Raw genomic sequence first — 17,826 nt, 5'->3', positions numbered from 1 at the left:
ATTATCCCAAAGCAACGCCCTGGGTTGATAGACGCGTTTAGATAGGACAAAAACCAAAAAGGAAAAAGAGAACAGAGCTCCGATAGGGGGAATCGAACCCCCGGCTGCCGTGTGAGAGACGGCGATGTTAGCCACTACACCATATCGGACTTTATTGGTTCAAATGGAACCACTTTTGCACCATGAGGCAGGTTGACACCCACTCCGCGACCTGCGGCCAACCAAGTGCTCTCTCGACTGCGATGCCGAGGTGGAAACAAAACACTACGGTTCCTTGGAGAAACACCACGCACTATTGTGGTCCTTGCATCGTCACCGCGAGTTTGTACGATAACGGACTTCCTATCGGAAGACGTCGCCTTATTTAAATCATAGCTCTGCAACGCAGACCAGCAAACGTCAAGTGCCGTCCCTCGCGTCTATATCGTCTCCTCCGCATTTCGCGCTTTTCGCGTCACTTGATCAGGTTCCCCGTCTCCCAGTACTGTCGAATGATTTCGCCTATGCCAGTATGAATGACGTGACAAACTCCTTGCTCACAGAGCATTTCAGCTATACACCCTTGGTTCGTCTTCGTCCACCGAGATCGTCTTGCGATTTGCAGTTGCGAACGTGAAATCTTGCCCTATCATGTGGCTAATTCTTCACAGTCTCTCATAGATGATATTATAAACTCGATCAACAATCTCATATATCAGGCTATTTCAAGCCTCGAGTCAGGCTTACTCGCCACTCCCCCGAACGCTTGGGCTTTGCGCATGCAAATAATGCCTCTACGATACCCGATACGGATGAAGACGGCAATGTTGTTTACCCGGAAGCCAAACTGGAACTCGAAAATGGACTACACCAGCTAGAAACGCTCCTCGAGGCGACAGTGGACAAGGCATTCGATAAATTCGAGATTTACGTCCTGCGCAACATCTTCACCGTGCCCGACGACTTGTTGAACTACATCAGATTGAGCCATCACGAGGTATGAAATCGTCGTTCGCGACTGCGTGCCTTGCCCCGCTTGAGCATGTGTTGACTTTCAGCTCATGCAGAACCTTGTCCTTGATCCTTCCCCGAATGCGCCTACTCCAGAAACGATCCATGCACTCCGCAAAAAGTTGAATGAGACCAAGAAATTGAACCGATCTTTGAAACGCGAGAGCGCTCAAAACGAGGCTGTAATCTCGCAGTTGCGATCCATATTGTCAACAGTACATGCACCCGATTTCGCGAAAGACACAAATGGAGAGGGCAAGGCAGGAACACTTCTGCCAAACCAAGAAAAGGACCTTGACCTTTCGTTCTTGAAGTCCAGTCCTGCTGCCCAGCAACTACGCGTTGGTGTTGATACTGGCGCGAGTACCCAGTATACACCGCTTACAACGAATACGACCTTCATTCTGTCCCAACTTCCTGCACTGCAGGCGATGTTGAAGCAGCTCCGGCCCAAGCTTATTTCTCTACCAAAGTCCAGCGATATCATGGAGAGCGACGCCAAGTTCGATGAAAGGAGGGAGTACATCGAAAGTAGAATCAAGCTGCATCTTGAGCGGACCGGACAGCTGCCCGTTGGAGCTAACGGCAGCCCGACGATTGTCGGACGGAGAATTGACATGGCAGAAGCACAAGCGCTCGAGTCTGTTACTGGTATGCTTACAAAAGATGAAAAGGAGGACTGATCACGCTGCTGTGGAGGAGAGTTGATGGTGACATCAAATCAACCCTATCTACTATCGACCATGTTACGCCATCCTACCGGCATCTCGTCCATAGATATCGGTTTTACGCACTGCAATTCGTCAGCTCTACGCGAATTCTCCCCAACAGGCATGTACCTGTCCCGTCCCACACAGACTGGGTCGTCCAGCAGAAGTGTTTCGCATCGCTCTCGGCGATACTATAATCAAATATCTCAGCAAAAGAGGCTGTGTTGACTTTCGATTGATGCCTGAAGCCGAGGTTCTCGGTTTAGAGCCTATGCTCGGCAGTGAACTAGCATAAGGATGCACACCTGACGCAAAGCGAACCCGAGAAGTCTGAAGTGCATGAAGTTTGGGTTGTTCCCTCAAAACTTAGATGTGTCGCACCGGCTACCGGTTGCACTGAATGAAGCAAAAGCTTCTGACGGGGAGCTGATTTTTACGACAGAGGACTAACTGGATGTCGAACTTCGCTTACAGAAACTTGTAACACGAATGTCCTTAATACTATTTCTGAGAGTCTAACAATAGGATGGTATTGTAATGTTTATCTAGTCGGACCAAACAGTATCTTGATGCCTTGATGCCTGGATACCTTGAGACTGGAGTAGACGGATATCCGCTAACCCAAAGCAGCGGTCATGTGAGCACAGGACTCCTTCTCGTAGCCCGCAGCTTGGCATCATCAACTCCCTCTGCAGCGACCACCGCGTTGGCCGATTGTCGTCAGTTCTACTCCGCTTTGTCGCAAGGTGCTTATTCGATGGACACCGGTATACTTGTGCTGTAGTGGCATAAGGCTCCGTGCAAGATCTTTTCATCGACTCTCCCTTGCCCGTCGTTGTCCGGTGCCGCCCTCCGCTCCCCACATGTCTCGCGCATCGGCTATACCAACGTCTATTCTCGGAGCCCGGCTTCCTTCTGTCATCCTTGAATCGGTGTCCCGATAAGTCGCGTACACTCAACACTGATTGTACTCGCGTCGCGGCGTTTGATTGTCGGCGACATGGCGACGGCAATTTCGAAACCTACCTCACATACCCCCAAGATGAAGCGGCCGCCCCCGCCTTTCGTCCCAGGTGGTGTTAATGGGGTCAAGCCTCAGCAGTCATCCTCCTCTTCCTCCCCACCCTCCACATCGAAACGTCTGCCTGGTTCTAATCAGCCGACTTCCTCACCCGCCACTAATGGTCTGGTCACGAATGGCATCAATGGCTCGGCCAATTCGAACTCCACCTCGACCAATAATTCGAACAGGGGTCTCCTCAACCGTCCCAAGAAAGATGCGCAGAAGCCGGGGATCAGGCGTTGCGAAGCCAGAAGCAACTGGGGAAGATATTGACAGCGGAAAGGGATTCCAGACTGGGGAAGATATGTCCTGAACCACAGGGTGAGGCGCCATCAGCTCCTGCAGTGTTGGGGCTTACGGGTTGCTGTTTACTAACGATTGCGACGCCGACAGTTAAAACAACTTCCTACATCCTGAGAAAATACTCTAAATGCCCTCCTTCTCTGATCGTACACCTTCACCCTACTCATTTCCGGTTTGAACAACAAGATGGCAGTTTTCCCTACAACTCCGAGATGAAGGTAGTCATCGAGCATATCCGTGCCGGTACTGTTCCCCATGACATGATGGAGGAGTTATTACGAGCCAACGTTCGATTCTACGAAGGTCAGGATTCCCTCCTATTTCATCATTGCGCAATTGTGGCCGCTAACGGGGGTTCTCTCATGCAGGTTGTCTCATAGTTAAGGTGGTGGATCACAAGTCAGTGTCGGCCCAAGCCAGAAAGTCGACTGCGCCGTCAACGAATGGGAACAACACACCTTTCTCGATCCATAACTACAATGAACACATCACTCCGTCGGCTTATGTGCCATATCCGAAGCAAAACCAGTTAGCCTCCGAGGCCGCTGTTACGAAGACAGATGCGGCTGCCGGCAGCCAGTCAGACGAGAAGGGCAAAGGAGAGCAAACAGGCGATTCGGACAGTTCTAACAAGGAGAATGAGTCGGATGCATTACAAAAGCAGACCCCGGCGAAGCCACGCGTGTTCACGACCGTCCTTCACCCTACTCCTCACTCGTTACAGGCGGAACTCACGTTACTTGCTACCACGCCTGATCCTCGTGCTGCGAAACAGTCCGCCACACACTCGAGCACCCGCCCGCAGCCCTCATCTTCCACAGCCCCGCAGTCTCCAGTGGTGGCTTCCAATCCACCGGACCGAGGCCATGCTGCAAAGCGACAGAAGATGCTAGTGGAACCGCAGGATCTATTGGAATGTGAATCTAAACTAACGCGAGCATTGGCACCGCCTCTTTTCTTGGATCCAGTGAACAGTCTGGAAGCAGCGCAAGACCTACTGAAATATTTGGAAAGTCCCCTTCATTGCGCTCCACCCCCGTCTCCGAAGAGAAGAAAGCGTACTGTGGCAGAGCTCGCTGCCGACGAAGCCCTCGCGGCGGAGGAGGAGCGTTTTATGCTCATCATGGACGAAAGATTGGAGCCGGCCACGTCAGGAGCTGCTGGTGGACCCAAATCCGCTGTTGACGACACCGGTGGTGGTGCGCCATTCGAACCGCGCTTCTCAAGGTTCAAGACACTGGAGAGTATCCGCATGCAGCATGAGGAGAAGGCCAAGCGGGAACACGAGGTCAAAGTTAAGCAAGAAATGGCCAAGCGACAGCAACAGGAACAAGAAAGAGAGAGGCGTCGGCTGTTGGAGCAGCGTCAAGCAGAGGAGCATGCCAAAGAGGAAGCTCGAAGGCAACATCTGGCCGCGCAACAGGCCCAGGCACAGCTTGCTGCACAGCAGCAGAACCGACATGTCATGACACAGGCAAACGGGGTCAGCCAGGCTCCCCAATCGTCACCAGTGGTTCGCAATCAGACACCTCTCAACGCCTCGTCACCACTGGTCGGCAGTACCATGGTCACACAAGCCGGTGTTCCCATGAGCATGACATCTTCTGCGCAGGGTGCAGGAAGCCCACCGCGACCCCGTCGGCCTTACAACACGGTCATCCGAATATGATGAGCCATCCAATGGCGCCCTCGAGAAGCCAGCAGGGTCAGAGTCGGCATGGCACTCCTCAGATGACTCAGGGAACACCTGCCATGTCTCATGCAACTCCGATCATGCGCAACGTCACGCCTACTCAGCGCATGAGCCACGGCAGCCCAAGCCAGTCGACTATGGCTCCAACACCGGTAATGAGCCAAGCCATGATGAACACCCCACAGATGGGAGGCGGTATGGGTCTTACGCCTCAACAACAGCAAATGATACTGCAGAGGCAGCAGTTACTCGCGCAACACGGACAACTCGGGCCCGCTCAGTTCACACCGCAGCAGCTTGCGCAATTGCAAGCGAACGCGCATGCTCAGCAAAACATTCAGTCACATCAGCAGCAGATGATGCAAGCTCAGCAGCAAAATCATCAGGCGCAGCAACAGAAGCTGGGGAATCAGCAAACGTATCAAGCTTCACTGCTGCGGAACCAGTGGACCCAGATGCAGATGGCTCAGCAGCAGCAGACGCAAGGCCAGCAGCCACAGGCTCAACAAGGCCAGGTCCATCAGGGCAGCCCGCAAATGACTCCTCAGCAGCAGCAGCAGATGATGATGGCGGCAGCTGCTCAGGCCAATGCTGGACACATGCCGCAGAATTTCCAGGGCGTCAATATGGCACAGCGGTACAGCCAACTCTACCAACAGCGCCTTTTACGTCTCCGGCAGGAGATGTCTACTCGATTTATGGCTCAATATGGGCCCCCAACGCAATATCCGCCCCATATTGCACAGCAGTATAGCATTGGACTCGAGCGGAGCGCCAAAGCCTGGGTGCAAGAGATTATACGGCGCGAACGTGAAGCGGCTCAGCAGCAACGTGCCTCGCAAGTGGCAGCTGTTCAGGCGCAGGTCATGCAGCAGCAACAACAGCAGAATATGATGCACAATGCCATGGGGAAGTAGTTTGATTTCTTTCTTTGTTACTCTTTCAGCGTTTCGGGATAGGCGATGGGCGATCTAATGAGATCTCTGGGTTTGTTATCGCCATGCATTTGAATCTACCTTCGTGTGGTCATCTATTGCCCCGAGATGGGCCTTTCAGAAGGCTACTCTTTTTTTTTTTTTTTTTTTTTTTTTTTTTTTTTCTTCGATTTGTTCTTATTTGCAGACTGTACAGGGACCGATGGAATATCGATAAAAGAGCCTGGCGTTTGACTCGATACTGGTTTGACATTTTGCGGGTTGTCCTTTCCATGCGCGCTTGGTGGTTGTATCATTTGGGAAAGGGCTTTGGGGAACTGAGAACAGACTTGATACCATTTGTACAGGATTTTCCATTGCTTGCGGGTTGCTACCAGGAGGCGCCTTTGATTGATATTTGATATGCTTGATAGTGAATATATCCAATGATTGGAGATATCATCTCGCCTCCCTTGTAGAACCTCTGCCGAAGCTTAGCACAGAACGGTAGGTTTGCCTTTGGAGAGGTCTCGTCTGTCCTAATATATAATTAACTTAGTGCTTGCGAATATCAAAGATGTGAGGAATACAGCAACGGGACTACTATGATAGTTTTCCCTCAGCATTTGTTCATACTCGACATTAGGCTAAGATATATCGAAGCCATATATCCATCCACAGCATCAGCATGTTATATATTAGCTCCATCATGTCTATGATATGTTCATTCCCAAGAGAGCACAGATGCTATAGATATGAAATCGCTTTCTCATGTACCATAATATTTATAATAGCTCTCTGCTCATCGTTTAACTTCTAGTCAAGGTCCTGAATGAGGGTGTTACATATTTCCAGGTTAGAGTATACAGCTCGAAGTCGACTGGCTATTATCACCTTCTCTAGACATATAGACCCCTAAGAGTTATCCTTCTGAGGCGATATAAACAATTCGATTCTAGTCTACAGTGCACTTGAGAGCCCTGGGATTCAACATCGCAACTTGCACTTAGGCACCACATCTCAGCAGGCAATGATCGATTCCTGACTAGTGTACCAAGTGGCCTACAGCCTACTCGCTTGCCTTCAGATGAAAGCTCCGTGTCGTAGAGCAGGACCGGAACCTGGACAGCGAGTCTGATCACCAAAACGGTCCCGCGCGAGAGACCACTACCGCTCGAGCCTCATCATTTGAATGCCAAATAGGTTCATTTGCAGATTACGGACTCGGTGAGGCTATGGCTACATGGGACGGCTTAGCTTGCATGAATCTCATACGACTGTAGCATTAGCATTAGCAATAGCACATAGAGCTGCTGGAGGCACGATATGATGGCTTCACTGGCTGGATTGTGAAATCAAATCAAGCCGTGAACGGTGACCCAGGAGCCCAGGAGCCCAGGTCGCAGAGCAAAGCAAAAGCACGACTGATTATCACACGAATACTACATCACCAGGTCCAATGCTACGCTATGGGTGTTTCTGGTTGTTCTAGACAAACGCCTGGGTATCTTGCGAAATGGCGATCTTCTTGTGGCCGGGTTCTTGTGCGACAGTGCTAATGCCAAAGCCAGGGAACCGGATGCCAGTTGGCGCCTTGGCTTGGGTGTGACTGTTCATGAAGTGTTGTTGCACGGTCGAACGAGAGCTGATTTGGATAAATGGGTTCAGTTTGTGGTTTAACGAGAGGTACAATGTGATAGAGGTCGCAGTCTAAGGCAACGAACAGTGGACGATCGGAAATCCTGGATCTGCGAGTAAACAGTTGGTGCTGATCATTTTAGTGAGGCGGGTAGGCGGTAAGAAGTGGGCGATAAACATACCAAGCGGAAGAGCAGTTTATCTGCACATTCCAACGCACCGCTCGGGTCCTCAGTACTTTGGAACCTCTTAATCAAGTTATCAACTGATTCTGAGACTGTTATACCCAGAGAGGTAGGAGACACCTGGAGAGGAGCTGTTGGCCAGTCGGCAGGAGTCATTGGCATGTTTAACAGGTGGTTAGGTACTGTTATGGTCAACTGAACAACTGAACAGTATCCAGTCGCATAGGTTGCGGCCTCGAACATGGATTGGTTCTTGGCCACGGTGAAGGATCAACAGCCTCGAACCCATACCCGAGACCGAAATTGATGTACAGTGCATGAGTCCTTCCCGATCCATCCGGACCAAAGAGCCAATAGTCCCGGGATGGTCGTACAGGCTGCAGGTCGACCGAGACGGTAATGGACGGATAAAATGACGTAATTTAGGAATGGATGGCATCGATAAGCGTCAGCCAGCAAGGCCATAATGCCATTATTATTCTCGGCCCTCCGAGTTCCCCAGAATGCTTCAGGGCCGTTGGAGGCAGGGACTTGCGGGCGTTGAAGGCACGAGTGGGCAGAAATCATTAGTGCGGATCACCCTTGGGGAACCTGTTTTGGGGGGTCAAAAAGCACTGCAGAGAGACAAAATAACCTGAGAGAAATAATCTTGCTTATGCAATGCAATGCAACTCAAAAATGAACGAGATTTATTGATTGTTTTGTGCTCATGCTATTGGTGGAAGAGAACAAGCTAGCTTAAATTCATTGATTGGACGCTTTGATCAGGCCAGAAGGAAAAAGCAAACACGCAAGGGGTTCGCACAAGATGGCTGGAACTTTGGCTTTTTTGAGATTGGACATTCCAACCCACTCGCATAGGACAAGATCGTACCCAAGAACTATAGGCCGTGCCCTGCATGAGCAGGTGATGAGACCGACATAGAACGAAGCACGGGAGACTGAACAGCAGGTGAGACAGACGCGAACCTTGCTGCTGTACCCTTCCATGGTTGTAGATCATGATTTGAATCGTGCCTTGGAAGGTTGGAACTTCGAAGAGAATATTCTCAGCGTTATGACTCTCATCTTTTTTGATCAAGGACCACACGCAGGGCCCATGCAGAGCCGGGACAGCCAGATTCGGCTTACTGAGATTGGGATCTTTTGAACCGTTTTGGGCGTTTTTAGGCGTACCTGCAGCGCGTTGACTCTCATCCTGCTCAATGCAGAAACTCGTGACTTGGAATCCAGGAGGATTTTCAGGCGAATCAATCCGTCAATAAAGAGTCAAAGACCTCCTAGAAGTCGAAAACGAAAACCTCCTGGAACACTCTTCCAAGGTCCCGTTGTTGGGCTTTCATGCATGGCACGCCAATCTATCTCTTCTCGCAAATCTATTGATTTGTACAGCAGGGAGAAATTGTCCGACGGTCGCTGGGTGGATGCAATTCTGTGGCTTGACCGACACTGTAGAGAGCCCCATTTCCCAAAACAGAAAGACTAGCGTCGCACAAACCAATACAAGCACCATAAGCTTAGTGGCGGTCAAGGGCGCAGATGCACTGACTGCTGATCCCGTTGTGTCAGAGGATCCCTTGTGTCAGAGCGTCCCCAGATGATCTCCATGATAATCAATATGGTTTGATGGTTTTCGATAACCAAGTTCAGTATCACCAAGGCTGGCTTGCAACGCCGCAGATTTGACCGCCTTCCAGAGGCGCAAGAGACACGCATTGCTCGCATCTCGACCGTTGACAACAGCACGGGCGCTTCTCTCCAAGTCTGTCCGATCAGTATCAAACTCGACACGATTTCCTCTACCTAACCAACAAAGGCGCATAACTATGCTGATCAGGTTTGAGAATTCGATAAGATGTACGACAGAACGTGTGTTACCTCCCCTTCCCCGCCATTCAATATATTGAAAGAATCGAGGGGGAGGTAGGACCAGGAATAGGTTTCACCATCGCGCCGGCGGGCCTCCTGGATGTGTGTAACGAATTCCCTCACCGCAGGAACCCTTGGGATGATCTGGTGATAATCAAATCTCCGGTCATCTCCTTACAGCAGACAGGCCCGTGCTGCAGGGGTTTGCAGCTTCGGCTGTTGGGAAAGATTCGAAAAGCGTAAAGGCAGATATCTCTTGCGATCGTCAACGTCCACAACCGCCGTTGCGATTATTGATACCATGTAGTGGCTCTGTAGAGTACAGATTCTTGTCCCGAATAATAGCCTGGAAATGGCACTTCATTGTCGTTTCTGAGGCAGTCTCGGGCAAGCATGATGATTGTCATTCCTGTGCCCTACCATAGTCAGTGAATGTCTCAAAAATCAATAGCTCTACTAGAAGATAAAGTTGAAACTATGGTACGCACTCAGCATTGAGTTTGAATAGACAGCCGCACTAGTCGAAAATCCGGGGTTACGGTCGATCCAAAGCGATCGGACGTGATGGTAATCTTCCTAAGGAGGTTACCAACGATTCGATCGCCATGGCTTAGAAGAATTTGGTCTTGATCCAGCATTGTAACAATCGTAGCCAGTGAGCTCATCTGGGAGAAGTTAATCCTTCCAAAACATCCACAGCTACAGATCGTGCCCTGTGCTGAGGACGAGAGATCGACTGGCTATTCCGGCTGGAGGGAACATTAGTGAGTAGCAATAGTGGTCCATGGCTAGCTTGGACGGGATCATCACAGCCACGAATGGATTGCTGCATGTCAGAAGCGCAAGTCTGACTCGCCGGGAAATAAGGACAGCTTCGACCAGGACGTGCTCCCGAAATCAACACAGGGTCTTTCTAGGCGGCAGCTCCAGATTCGATGCGCGAAGAAAACAGCTTCGTACAGCTATGAGTGTTGCGAAGGCCTAGGCTGCCTGAGCTTCAATGACACCTGGACTGAAGTCCGTAGTTCCTCAATAGTTGCGCATCGATTGTCAGTTCCACCGTGAACAACAAAACAGTTCCATCATTGTGTTCTGATGGAGTGCGGCTGAAGCTTACTGGAGCCACTGTGGCGAAGGTGGCTTGGTACTCTCCTTTTTGCCTTTCTGATTCACACCAAATTATTTACTGATGGACGTACCTCTCTAGCGCTGAGTGACTTACTGATGCTAACATCAACTGATTGCAAGAATGCCTGACACTTTCCCACCTTCAGCAGCAATACCTGTCTGTGTCTCATTCGCGAGCGCAGAGCTGAGCAGCCAAGAGTGAACACATACTTCATCCGATTGATATGCAGGTGACCTAATCAGGACAATGCACTTCAACCTTAGAGGATGGGAACTACGTACACAATGAGTATGACTACGAGGTATGGAGTAACTACCACTCAAGGTTCCAATCTGACAGGACGAACGGACCATCGGGTCCAGCCAGATAGGGGGTTGTCAAAACGGCCACACAGATGCTGGCCTTGGGTCACACAGGTACAAACTCTGTCATTTTAGCTGCCTGGGGACCAACTCAAGGCTCGTCTCTGTGTCCCCGGGGTTCGTTTTCGGAAAGACAAAGAATATAGCAGAAGAGGCGCTTGTCTGTCATATCGATGGACAGGACAGCCAATCCTCGGATTTTACAGAGCCACAACGACGCGCTAAAGTCGTGATTGTCACGTCAGGATTCACAATCAAAGCCGTGATCACTTCTCGGGATTGAGATTTGATTGAAGCCGATCGGGTGATTCCATTCGTTTTGCGCTTCTCCATCTCCCACCCCCCGGCGAATGTGACTGGGAACACCTGGCCGCATGAGAGACAGCTCCTGCTCAGTCGCAGATCTCTCGATCATCCAATGAATAACTATCTACATCAGATCGGTATCTCACGAGCCGATGGCTGCAGCGACCGTGAGCGATTTGGGCGAGCTGGGAAATATTTTCCTGACCCCATGGAATGCCCACGATGCAAAGAAGCTATACTCAGTGACGAAAAGAAGTAAACGTTCAATCAAGTGGCAACCAGCATAATCATGCAAATTATCGATATGGCGCCATCCACACCCGCCGAATTGGCTAATATCAGTTGACTTGTCGCGCTCGAGGCCGCAATTGAATAGAACCGTCTTCTGACTCGTGACATATCAGAAAAGCCAGCACAGCCACGATTGACCGAAAATAAGAGGCCTGCTGTTGAGATGTAAATAGTTCATGATGTCTACCGACGCAGTTTGTACTCCATCTGTACTATGGTGACCGTTGAGAATGAGGTCAGCTGGAGAGAATCCCAGCCAGTCATGCTGGAGCGACCGTCCCAATGTGGGGGAATAGAGGCCAAGAAGTGCTTAATCTCTTTCAGGTCACTGTACAAAGGATAGTTTCCGGACGGATGAGCATAATCATAGGTTACTGTACTGTACAAAAGACTCACTGCCAGTTGAGAATGGGAGTGGCTGTCTGTTGGATCGCTTTAGCCTATCATCTCGAGCAGATTTATTCCCCACATTCCACGGAGACAGACCCTGATAGGCCAGCTCTGTCCGAAGCGTTCCTGGATGAAGGGCCTGAGAGTGGCTGCTGGCATTTGCTGGTGAGAGAAGCCCGGGTGGCTTGCAAATTGTGATAGGTGCGGCTGGTCAGCCGGCGATGGATCATGGATGGGGACTGATTTTCAACCTGCAGAAAGCCTCAGTCTAGTGGCTGGCAACTCTCTGTCGATCCATTGTTGGGCGCAGGCTTAGGTTGGCGGATGATGTGCGTCTGATTAGTGACCTCAGTCCAGGCATCTCCATTATTGCAGTTGAGAACTGAAACAGAATGCTCATTCATGTAACCGAATCTCGAGTGGCTTTGGCCAAGAGGATGCGAATTCATATTTGGGACAATCTTTATCTTGGCTATGGAGCCATTCTCCTCATTCCTGATCTGAACGTTCTCTTGCTTCATGCAGCTAGACTTCTCCGTGGCGTACAGGGCTGAAACTCTCATACCCCGAAATCCCGGTGACAGGCCTGTTAACTTCATTAGTGGTAGGTGACTAATTGATCCAAAATTTCCTGGATTCTCGTCGAATAGTTCAAGCTCTCAGTGAGGCCTGTCTGGTTTTCAGGGTGATTTTTAATTTCGCCCCCGGTCACATTATTAAAAATTGAGGTTGCATGAACTCACGACGGTTCATCCGTTTGAGATCGGAACATCTCACGATAACAGAGTCATGGAGATCTTATCGGTGATGATGAACGACGTACAGCACCATCACGATGTGATGACATTTTGTCGGACTCGCGACCAGTGGAAGGGAAGGAAAAGGTTCACCATGTTGAGGGGAAAAAGCAACGTATCGAGGATCGTCGACGATCTGCAGTCGGGGCTAGGTTCGCACAGACCGCGATTGGGATTGTCAGCAAACACTAGGGTACAATGAAATCGTAGGTCTCATTATTATTTGTGGGGTTGATGTTCCTAATATTACCTGTCTCAGTCACTACCGTATAAACTATTACTACTACTTGTTATGTGCCTGGAAGTATGCAGGTTTGGCTTTACCTGTCCTGGTACCTGTAGCTGTATGTACTTTTTGCGGTAGCTAGAAGTACCAGGACGAGGTAAAGGTACTACTGCTGGTGAGCATACAGAACCTTGGAACAGCGAACAATGGAACTCCAATAGAACCAAATATCTGCCTCCTATACTCCGACTTATCCGTAAAGGTACCTGTTTATTTGAGTTTCAATTTCTACGACTGCCTTCATACAGCTTCCCTTACAGACACAGACTCCCTGCCTCCCCAGATGTGGACTGTATACAGTGTACCTAGTACCTTAGTATGGACCATAGTTACATCCGGAATTCCTCCTGATAAGCTGGAAAATGGCGGCAAATCCAATGGTAATCAGAACACAATCCGGTTTTAACAAATGCCCACCATGCATTAGAATTCCGGTGCAGATGGTCTAGATGGTGGCGCAATTACCAGCGGTCGATCGTTTGATCAATATGGGCTTTAGCCTATTCTGTGGCGCTGGGGTTCCAGATGTACAGTACAGAGTACCTGAACAGTGTCTCGCCGTCGGCAGTTGAACACGCCATTCCATTCGACTCGACTCAACCAAATGCTATCGTAAAATAGTATCTTTTTCGCCTCTTCATGACGATTCTGTTTCAGTCTGATCACGCATGCTGCTTCAGCGGCAATGAAACCGTGACGAAACTCGGGTTGGTCTGGAATGGTATGATGAAAGTGGTGGTACCTATGGGCGGACATAGTCCTAGACCAAACCAATCAATGATTAATTTTACCTGGATTCTGGAGGCGTAATCATCACCCCGAGGCATGTCTCATCGCTCCAGCGAAGCCTTTTCCACTTTAGGATCAGCAGGGCTGCCGATCGTTCAGGGTCCCAGCTAGTAGTAGATACCGTAATGCATTGACACGGCGATTTACAGGCGAGAGAAGAGTAATTTCTAATTACTTTCGATTAGCACGTATGAGGTGGGACATTAGGACGCGGACTTTGTGGATAGTACTTGCAACTTCCAAGGAGGCTTTTATTGATCGAAGAGGATCGCCGTGGATCATGGAGCCCTAGGGCACGGTAGTGCTCAGTAGGTCTCATAGGGATCAGTGCTGTTTTACCTTCGATAGCCTCGCTAAACCCCAAAACGACAAGTGCAGTACGTATATCTGTCTGGGGAAAAGCAGTAGGACTGACTCAGGCCATAAAGTCTAATGCTAAGCGGCTTTTGACTGGAGTACCTTACCTCTAAGGCAGTGGACGGGGGGCGCTACTATTAGCCTACTGCCCATCATGACGGATGAACTAAATTAGTGATGAACAGACATCCTCTAAAGACTTAGTTCCATAACAGTAGTACCTATCAAGCGTAGGATGCGCTCTGACGTCCCAACATTCCAGACAGCTCTCTCTTTCCATTCAACTGGCAACTTAAAATCCCGGACTTCAATTCCCGGAGAACTGATGAATGAAGCACAGTGTGGGAGTAAGAGGACACTAAATAATATTGGATCTAAATCAATCATGCACAGGGAATTCCAGCACGAAATTATCCAATCTCATGCCGATCCACTCACTTGATTGGGAAGATTGGAGGACCAGTGCTCTCTTTTCTCATATCATTATTGTTCATAGGTGGGTTGCAGAAAAGAAATTATGGGAATAAATAGTTGATCAAAACAGAAAAAAGAATACTCCGAAGACAAGAAACCTAACCCAGAAAATGATAATCGCATTCAGATAAAGGACTAATATTTAAAATAAAGATTGAAAGAGAAAAAAGAAAAGAAATAAAAAAAAAAGAAAATCAGGAAAAGCAAAGTGAGGGATAAATAGGGCGGCAGCAGGTTTACTAGGAGCAGCAATCGATTATTTCCTGCATAGAAAGGTAATATTACCTACAGGCACAGAGCAGCAACAAAGCTCTTTCTTCGTTTTCTTTTTTGATTGCTGCTACTGCTAGCTGCCCCAGGCCAAATTCAGTAAACGTACCTCGCCTCGAGGTATATTGACTACCTACCTTTAACTATCTAGCTGATTATCTGAATTCCTCCTCCACTCCTCCCCCCTCCATCTTCTTTTCCCTCAGGCTCTCGGAATATAGAATTCTAATTTATGTTTATTTTCTGAATCAGACCTTAAATCGTCCTAAGACATTTTCCTGCTATCCAGTGGCTTTCTTGTCCTCCTCCTCCAAGTTCGAACCAACCCCATCCAGTCCCCTTGCTGGTCCCCTTCTGAACCACCATTTCCCTATATCTACACCCCTCTTCTTCATCTGAGACCTTTTGTTTCTCCCCCTCCATCCCACAAGGACTCAATCTCCTGCTTATCGCGTCTAAGGGCGGCCTCTTCTCCAACCCCATCACTTCTTTGTCTGTCGCGCCTCGATCACCTTTTGAACCCTTTGTCTTTTGATTCAGAGACAATCGCGCCTCCTCGGAAACGGTCTGCCTCTAGTCGGGACACCTGCTCTTCCTCTGCGACGGTTGTGTCCTCGGATTCGCCCGTCGTTACTCTAGGAACTCCATAGGCCTAGTCGGCAGCATTCCTGGCCTTGCTTGGGCCGCTGAAGGGCACGCGACGCGACTCTCTTCGACTTCTCTTGTCTCTTCTTGCCGGTCCATTGGGGAATAGCAATGGCGTACGGATGTAAGTCTGATCCTTGAATCTGCCGTCTTCCAGCCTGTCCATATGGCCGGCTCGTTTGTTTATTTCTGCCCTCCATTCCCCATCCTCGAACTTCCCTTCTTCTCTCCCATCGCACACTCCTTAGTCTTTCTGTCTCTGCCTGCTTCCTACGCTGGCCATCCTTCATTCTTTCTTTTTGCTCCCAGCAACACTGTCTCTCGTTGGCCTCACAGCCTGACACCGGACACACAGTCTCTACTTGCCTTCACTTTTGTTGCCCATATCCACATTCCTTCTACTATCACACCGGTCATATACAATAGACCCATATTGAGACATTCTCTTTGATTACACACTCTTTTCATCTCGCGCACCTAATAACACTAAACCGTGTTCTTTGACAGGTGAAAGCGAGTCACGCCCGAGAGCCATTGAACTCGAAGATACAGAGGATATGAGATCCCAGAGTAATATGTCTGATCGCCTGGGCGTTGAAGTCGACTGCCACTCACTCGGTTCCAACGAATGTCCGTCTATGGGTTCCAGCTTCTCGCCTTTGGAATCACCCACACCTACCCCTACGAGCATCTACAGCCAAGGTTCACTTGCTTCCCCCAGCTGGCCAGAGAGCGGGTCATACCCCGGCCACGCTTACGACAGAGGTACCGGATCGACACCCATACGCGGCCACTTCCGTCTCGCCAGTATGCCCTCGCACGAGAACATGGGTCTGCCACCGTACAGCAGCCTGGATGGACAGGATCGCATGGCGGTGACAGATTTCCTGCCCTCGTATGACGAGAACGCGGACCAGTTCTGGCTCCCCTCGGATGTTCCCAAGACCTACGATCACCATGTCCATGGACTCCCATGCCCGCCGGCCATGCACCAATATCCGCCCATGCTTCGCAGCAACTACCGCCACCACCCCGCTCCGTATCTCCCTGAATCGGCCACCAACCCATGCCTGTCGCGCCCCATCTTCCATCATCAACCCGAGCGCCTGCCACCATCGTTGTCCATGAGCCACATGATGCCCTGGATGGGCCATACGGAGTCGATTGCGCCGGAGACCATTGCTCCGTCCCAAGTTGCACCGGTAACCCCTCCTCCATCCTACACGGATTTCTCCAACTCTATCAACACCTTCAAGACCCACTCGCCGGCTACGCCCATCCGCTCGTGCTCTCTGGGCACTATCTCTGGAGCGGACACACCCCTGAGCCGTCTCTCTGGCGGCGCTGGTGAATACATGGATGAATACCACCAGTCGCCTGTCTACCGAGATGCGTCAGGCGTTCGTCTGCAGCGGCAGCCATCCCGCAAGATGGCGCGGAAGCAGTCTTCCAAGCAGAGCCTCTCACTAGAGAACCTGCCATCCATCATCAAGCAGGTGCAGTTCAAGTGCAAAGAACCTGGCTGCAAAGGTCGCTTCAAGCGACAGGAACACCTCAAGCGCCACATGAAGAGCCACTCCAAGGAGAAGCCTCATGTCTGCTGGGTTCCCGGCTGCCATCGAGCCTTTTCACGCAGTGACAACCTCAATGCCCATTACACCAAGACGCATAGCAAACGCGGAGGCCGCAACCGCTATGTGGCCACCTTGGATGAGACCAGTCCCGACTACAACCCGGACTACCGGGGGCCACTTACTGCTGACGGTCGCCCCCTGCCCGGTGGGACGCTGGACGAGTCCATGCCTTCCCGCGAGATCAGCATGGAATGGGATGAGTAAAAAGATAAAAAAAGAAAATAAGAAAAGAAAAAAGAACAAAAAAGAAAATCCTTCAAAACGAAACGGAAGCTACAGACAGACTACGAAGAGATTAATGGGTGGATCGGAACCATGATACCCTTGTGACGCAGTCGACACAAAGAATTTCCTTGAGTATTTTAGATGGGCACAGACATATAGGGTCCAAGAGACCCCGGTCGGCGCTTCACGGCGTTATTTTTCCTTTTCTTCCATTTTTTCCCCCTTTCCTGTTGTATAACACGCGTCCTGGGTTCGATTTCCTCGCTTGGATGATGCATATTTATCACTATGTGTTTCTATCTCTATAATATGTCCTGTGGAGAGGCACGTCTGTCTTTTCTTGCACTGTTCTGTTTCTTTACTACAAATCCAGTCTGGGATAATTACAGCATGACTTGGACGAGGTCAGGAACGGGGCATACTGTGTGTTGGGACTGAGTGACTGGTTTGTTTGTGATCTGACTGATCTATTGAATGGCAACGTACGATATGAGATAATAATACTA

General features: G+C 50.0%; 5 protein-coding genes and 1 non-coding gene across 6 annotated transcripts; 3 read left to right on the top strand and 3 right to left on the bottom strand.

The window, feature by feature from the left end:
• Nucleotides 1-77: 77 nt before the first annotated feature.
• P174DRAFT_t81 lies at nt 78-149 on the bottom strand. The gene has a single exon. It is a non-coding gene; the product is annotated as a tRNA-Glu (tRNA).
• Nucleotides 150-511: 362 nt separating this feature from the next.
• On the top strand, nt 512-1,673 carry P174DRAFT_430664 (MIND complex subunit MTW1; the record flags this gene model as incomplete). Its single annotated transcript, XM_024825648.1, has 3 exons — nt 512-565; nt 710-976; nt 1,038-1,673. The coding sequence occupies 3 exons, from the start codon at nt 512-514 to the stop codon at nt 1,671-1,673; spliced, it is 957 nt and encodes a 318-aa protein (XP_024682266.1).
• A 728-nt stretch (nt 1,674-2,401) lies between these two features.
• P174DRAFT_440935 (uncharacterized protein) lies at nt 2,402-5,818 on the top strand. Its single transcript, XM_024827174.1, has 4 exons — nt 2,402-3,001; nt 3,157-3,369; nt 3,435-4,646; nt 4,679-5,818. Exons 1-4 carry the CDS (start codon nt 2,701-2,703, stop codon nt 5,674-5,676), a joined length of 2,724 nt encoding a protein of 907 aa, XP_024682265.1. The 5' UTR covers nt 2,402-2,700; the 3' UTR covers nt 5,677-5,818.
• Nucleotides 5,819-6,973: 1,155 nt separating this feature from the next.
• Nucleotides 6,974-8,085, bottom strand: P174DRAFT_440934 (uncharacterized protein). The gene is made up of 3 exons (XM_024827173.1): nt 7,679-8,085; nt 7,494-7,608; nt 6,974-7,441 (listed from the first exon to the last, which is right to left on the bottom strand). Exons 1-3 carry the CDS (start codon nt 7,933-7,935, stop codon nt 7,229-7,231), a joined length of 585 nt encoding a protein of 194 aa, XP_024682264.1. The 5' UTR covers nt 7,936-8,085; the 3' UTR covers nt 6,974-7,228.
• Nucleotides 8,086-8,175: 90 nt separating this feature from the next.
• P174DRAFT_440933 (uncharacterized protein) lies at nt 8,176-8,571 on the bottom strand. Its single transcript, XM_024827172.1, has one exon. It carries the CDS (start codon nt 8,484-8,486, stop codon nt 8,241-8,243), a length of 246 nt encoding a protein of 81 aa, XP_024682263.1. The 5' UTR covers nt 8,487-8,571; the 3' UTR covers nt 8,176-8,240.
• A 6,972-nt stretch (nt 8,572-15,543) lies between these two features.
• brlA (C2H2 type transcription factor BrlA) lies at nt 15,544-17,561 on the top strand. The gene is made up of 2 exons (XM_024821191.1): nt 15,544-15,585; nt 15,817-17,561. The coding sequence occupies exon 2, from the start codon at nt 16,019-16,021 to the stop codon at nt 17,297-17,299; it is 1,281 nt and encodes a 426-aa protein (XP_024682262.1). The 5' UTR covers nt 15,544-15,585; nt 15,817-16,018; the 3' UTR covers nt 17,300-17,561.
• The last annotated feature ends 265 nt before the right edge of the window (nt 17,562-17,826 follow it).

The sequence above is a fragment of the Aspergillus novofumigatus genome, assembly GCF_002847465.1.
Source record: "Aspergillus novofumigatus IBT 16806 chromosome Unknown P174scaffold_4, whole genome shotgun sequence".
Taxonomy (NCBI): Eukaryota; Fungi; Ascomycota; class Eurotiomycetes; order Eurotiales; family Aspergillaceae; genus Aspergillus; species Aspergillus novofumigatus.
The sequence above is the reverse complement of the archived record's forward strand: the minus strand, read 5'-3'. Positions and strand labels throughout refer to the sequence as shown.

Coding starts and splice junctions, on each gene's coding strand:
- P174DRAFT_440935 (XM_024827174.1), top strand. CDS start 2,701: ATGGCGACGGCAATTTCGAAACCTACCTCACATACCCCCAAGATGAAG. Junction 3,002..3,156: donor GCAGAAGCCGGGGATCAGGC/GTTGCGAAGCCA, acceptor CGACGCCGACAG/TTAAAACAACTTCCTACATC. Junction 3,370..3,434: donor CAACGTTCGATTCTACGAAG/GTCAGGATTCCC, acceptor TCTCTCATGCAG/GTTGTCTCATAGTTAAGGTG.
- P174DRAFT_440934 (XM_024827173.1), bottom strand. CDS start 7,935: ATGCCATCCATTCCTAAATTACGTCATTTTATCCGTCCATTACCGTCT. Junction 7,609..7,678: donor TGTTCAGTTGACCATAACAG/TACCTAACCACC, acceptor CCAGGTGTCTCC/TACCTCTCTGGGTATAACAG. Junction 7,442..7,493: donor ATAAACTGCTCTTCCGCTTG/GTATGTTTATCG, acceptor TAAAATGATCAG/CACCAACTGTTTACTCGCAG.
- P174DRAFT_440933 (XM_024827172.1), bottom strand. CDS start 8,486: ATGGAAGGGTACAGCAGCAAGGTTCGCGTCTGTCTCACCTGCTGTTCA.
- brlA (XM_024821191.1), top strand. CDS start 16,019: ATGAGATCCCAGAGTAATATGTCTGATCGCCTGGGCGTTGAAGTCGAC.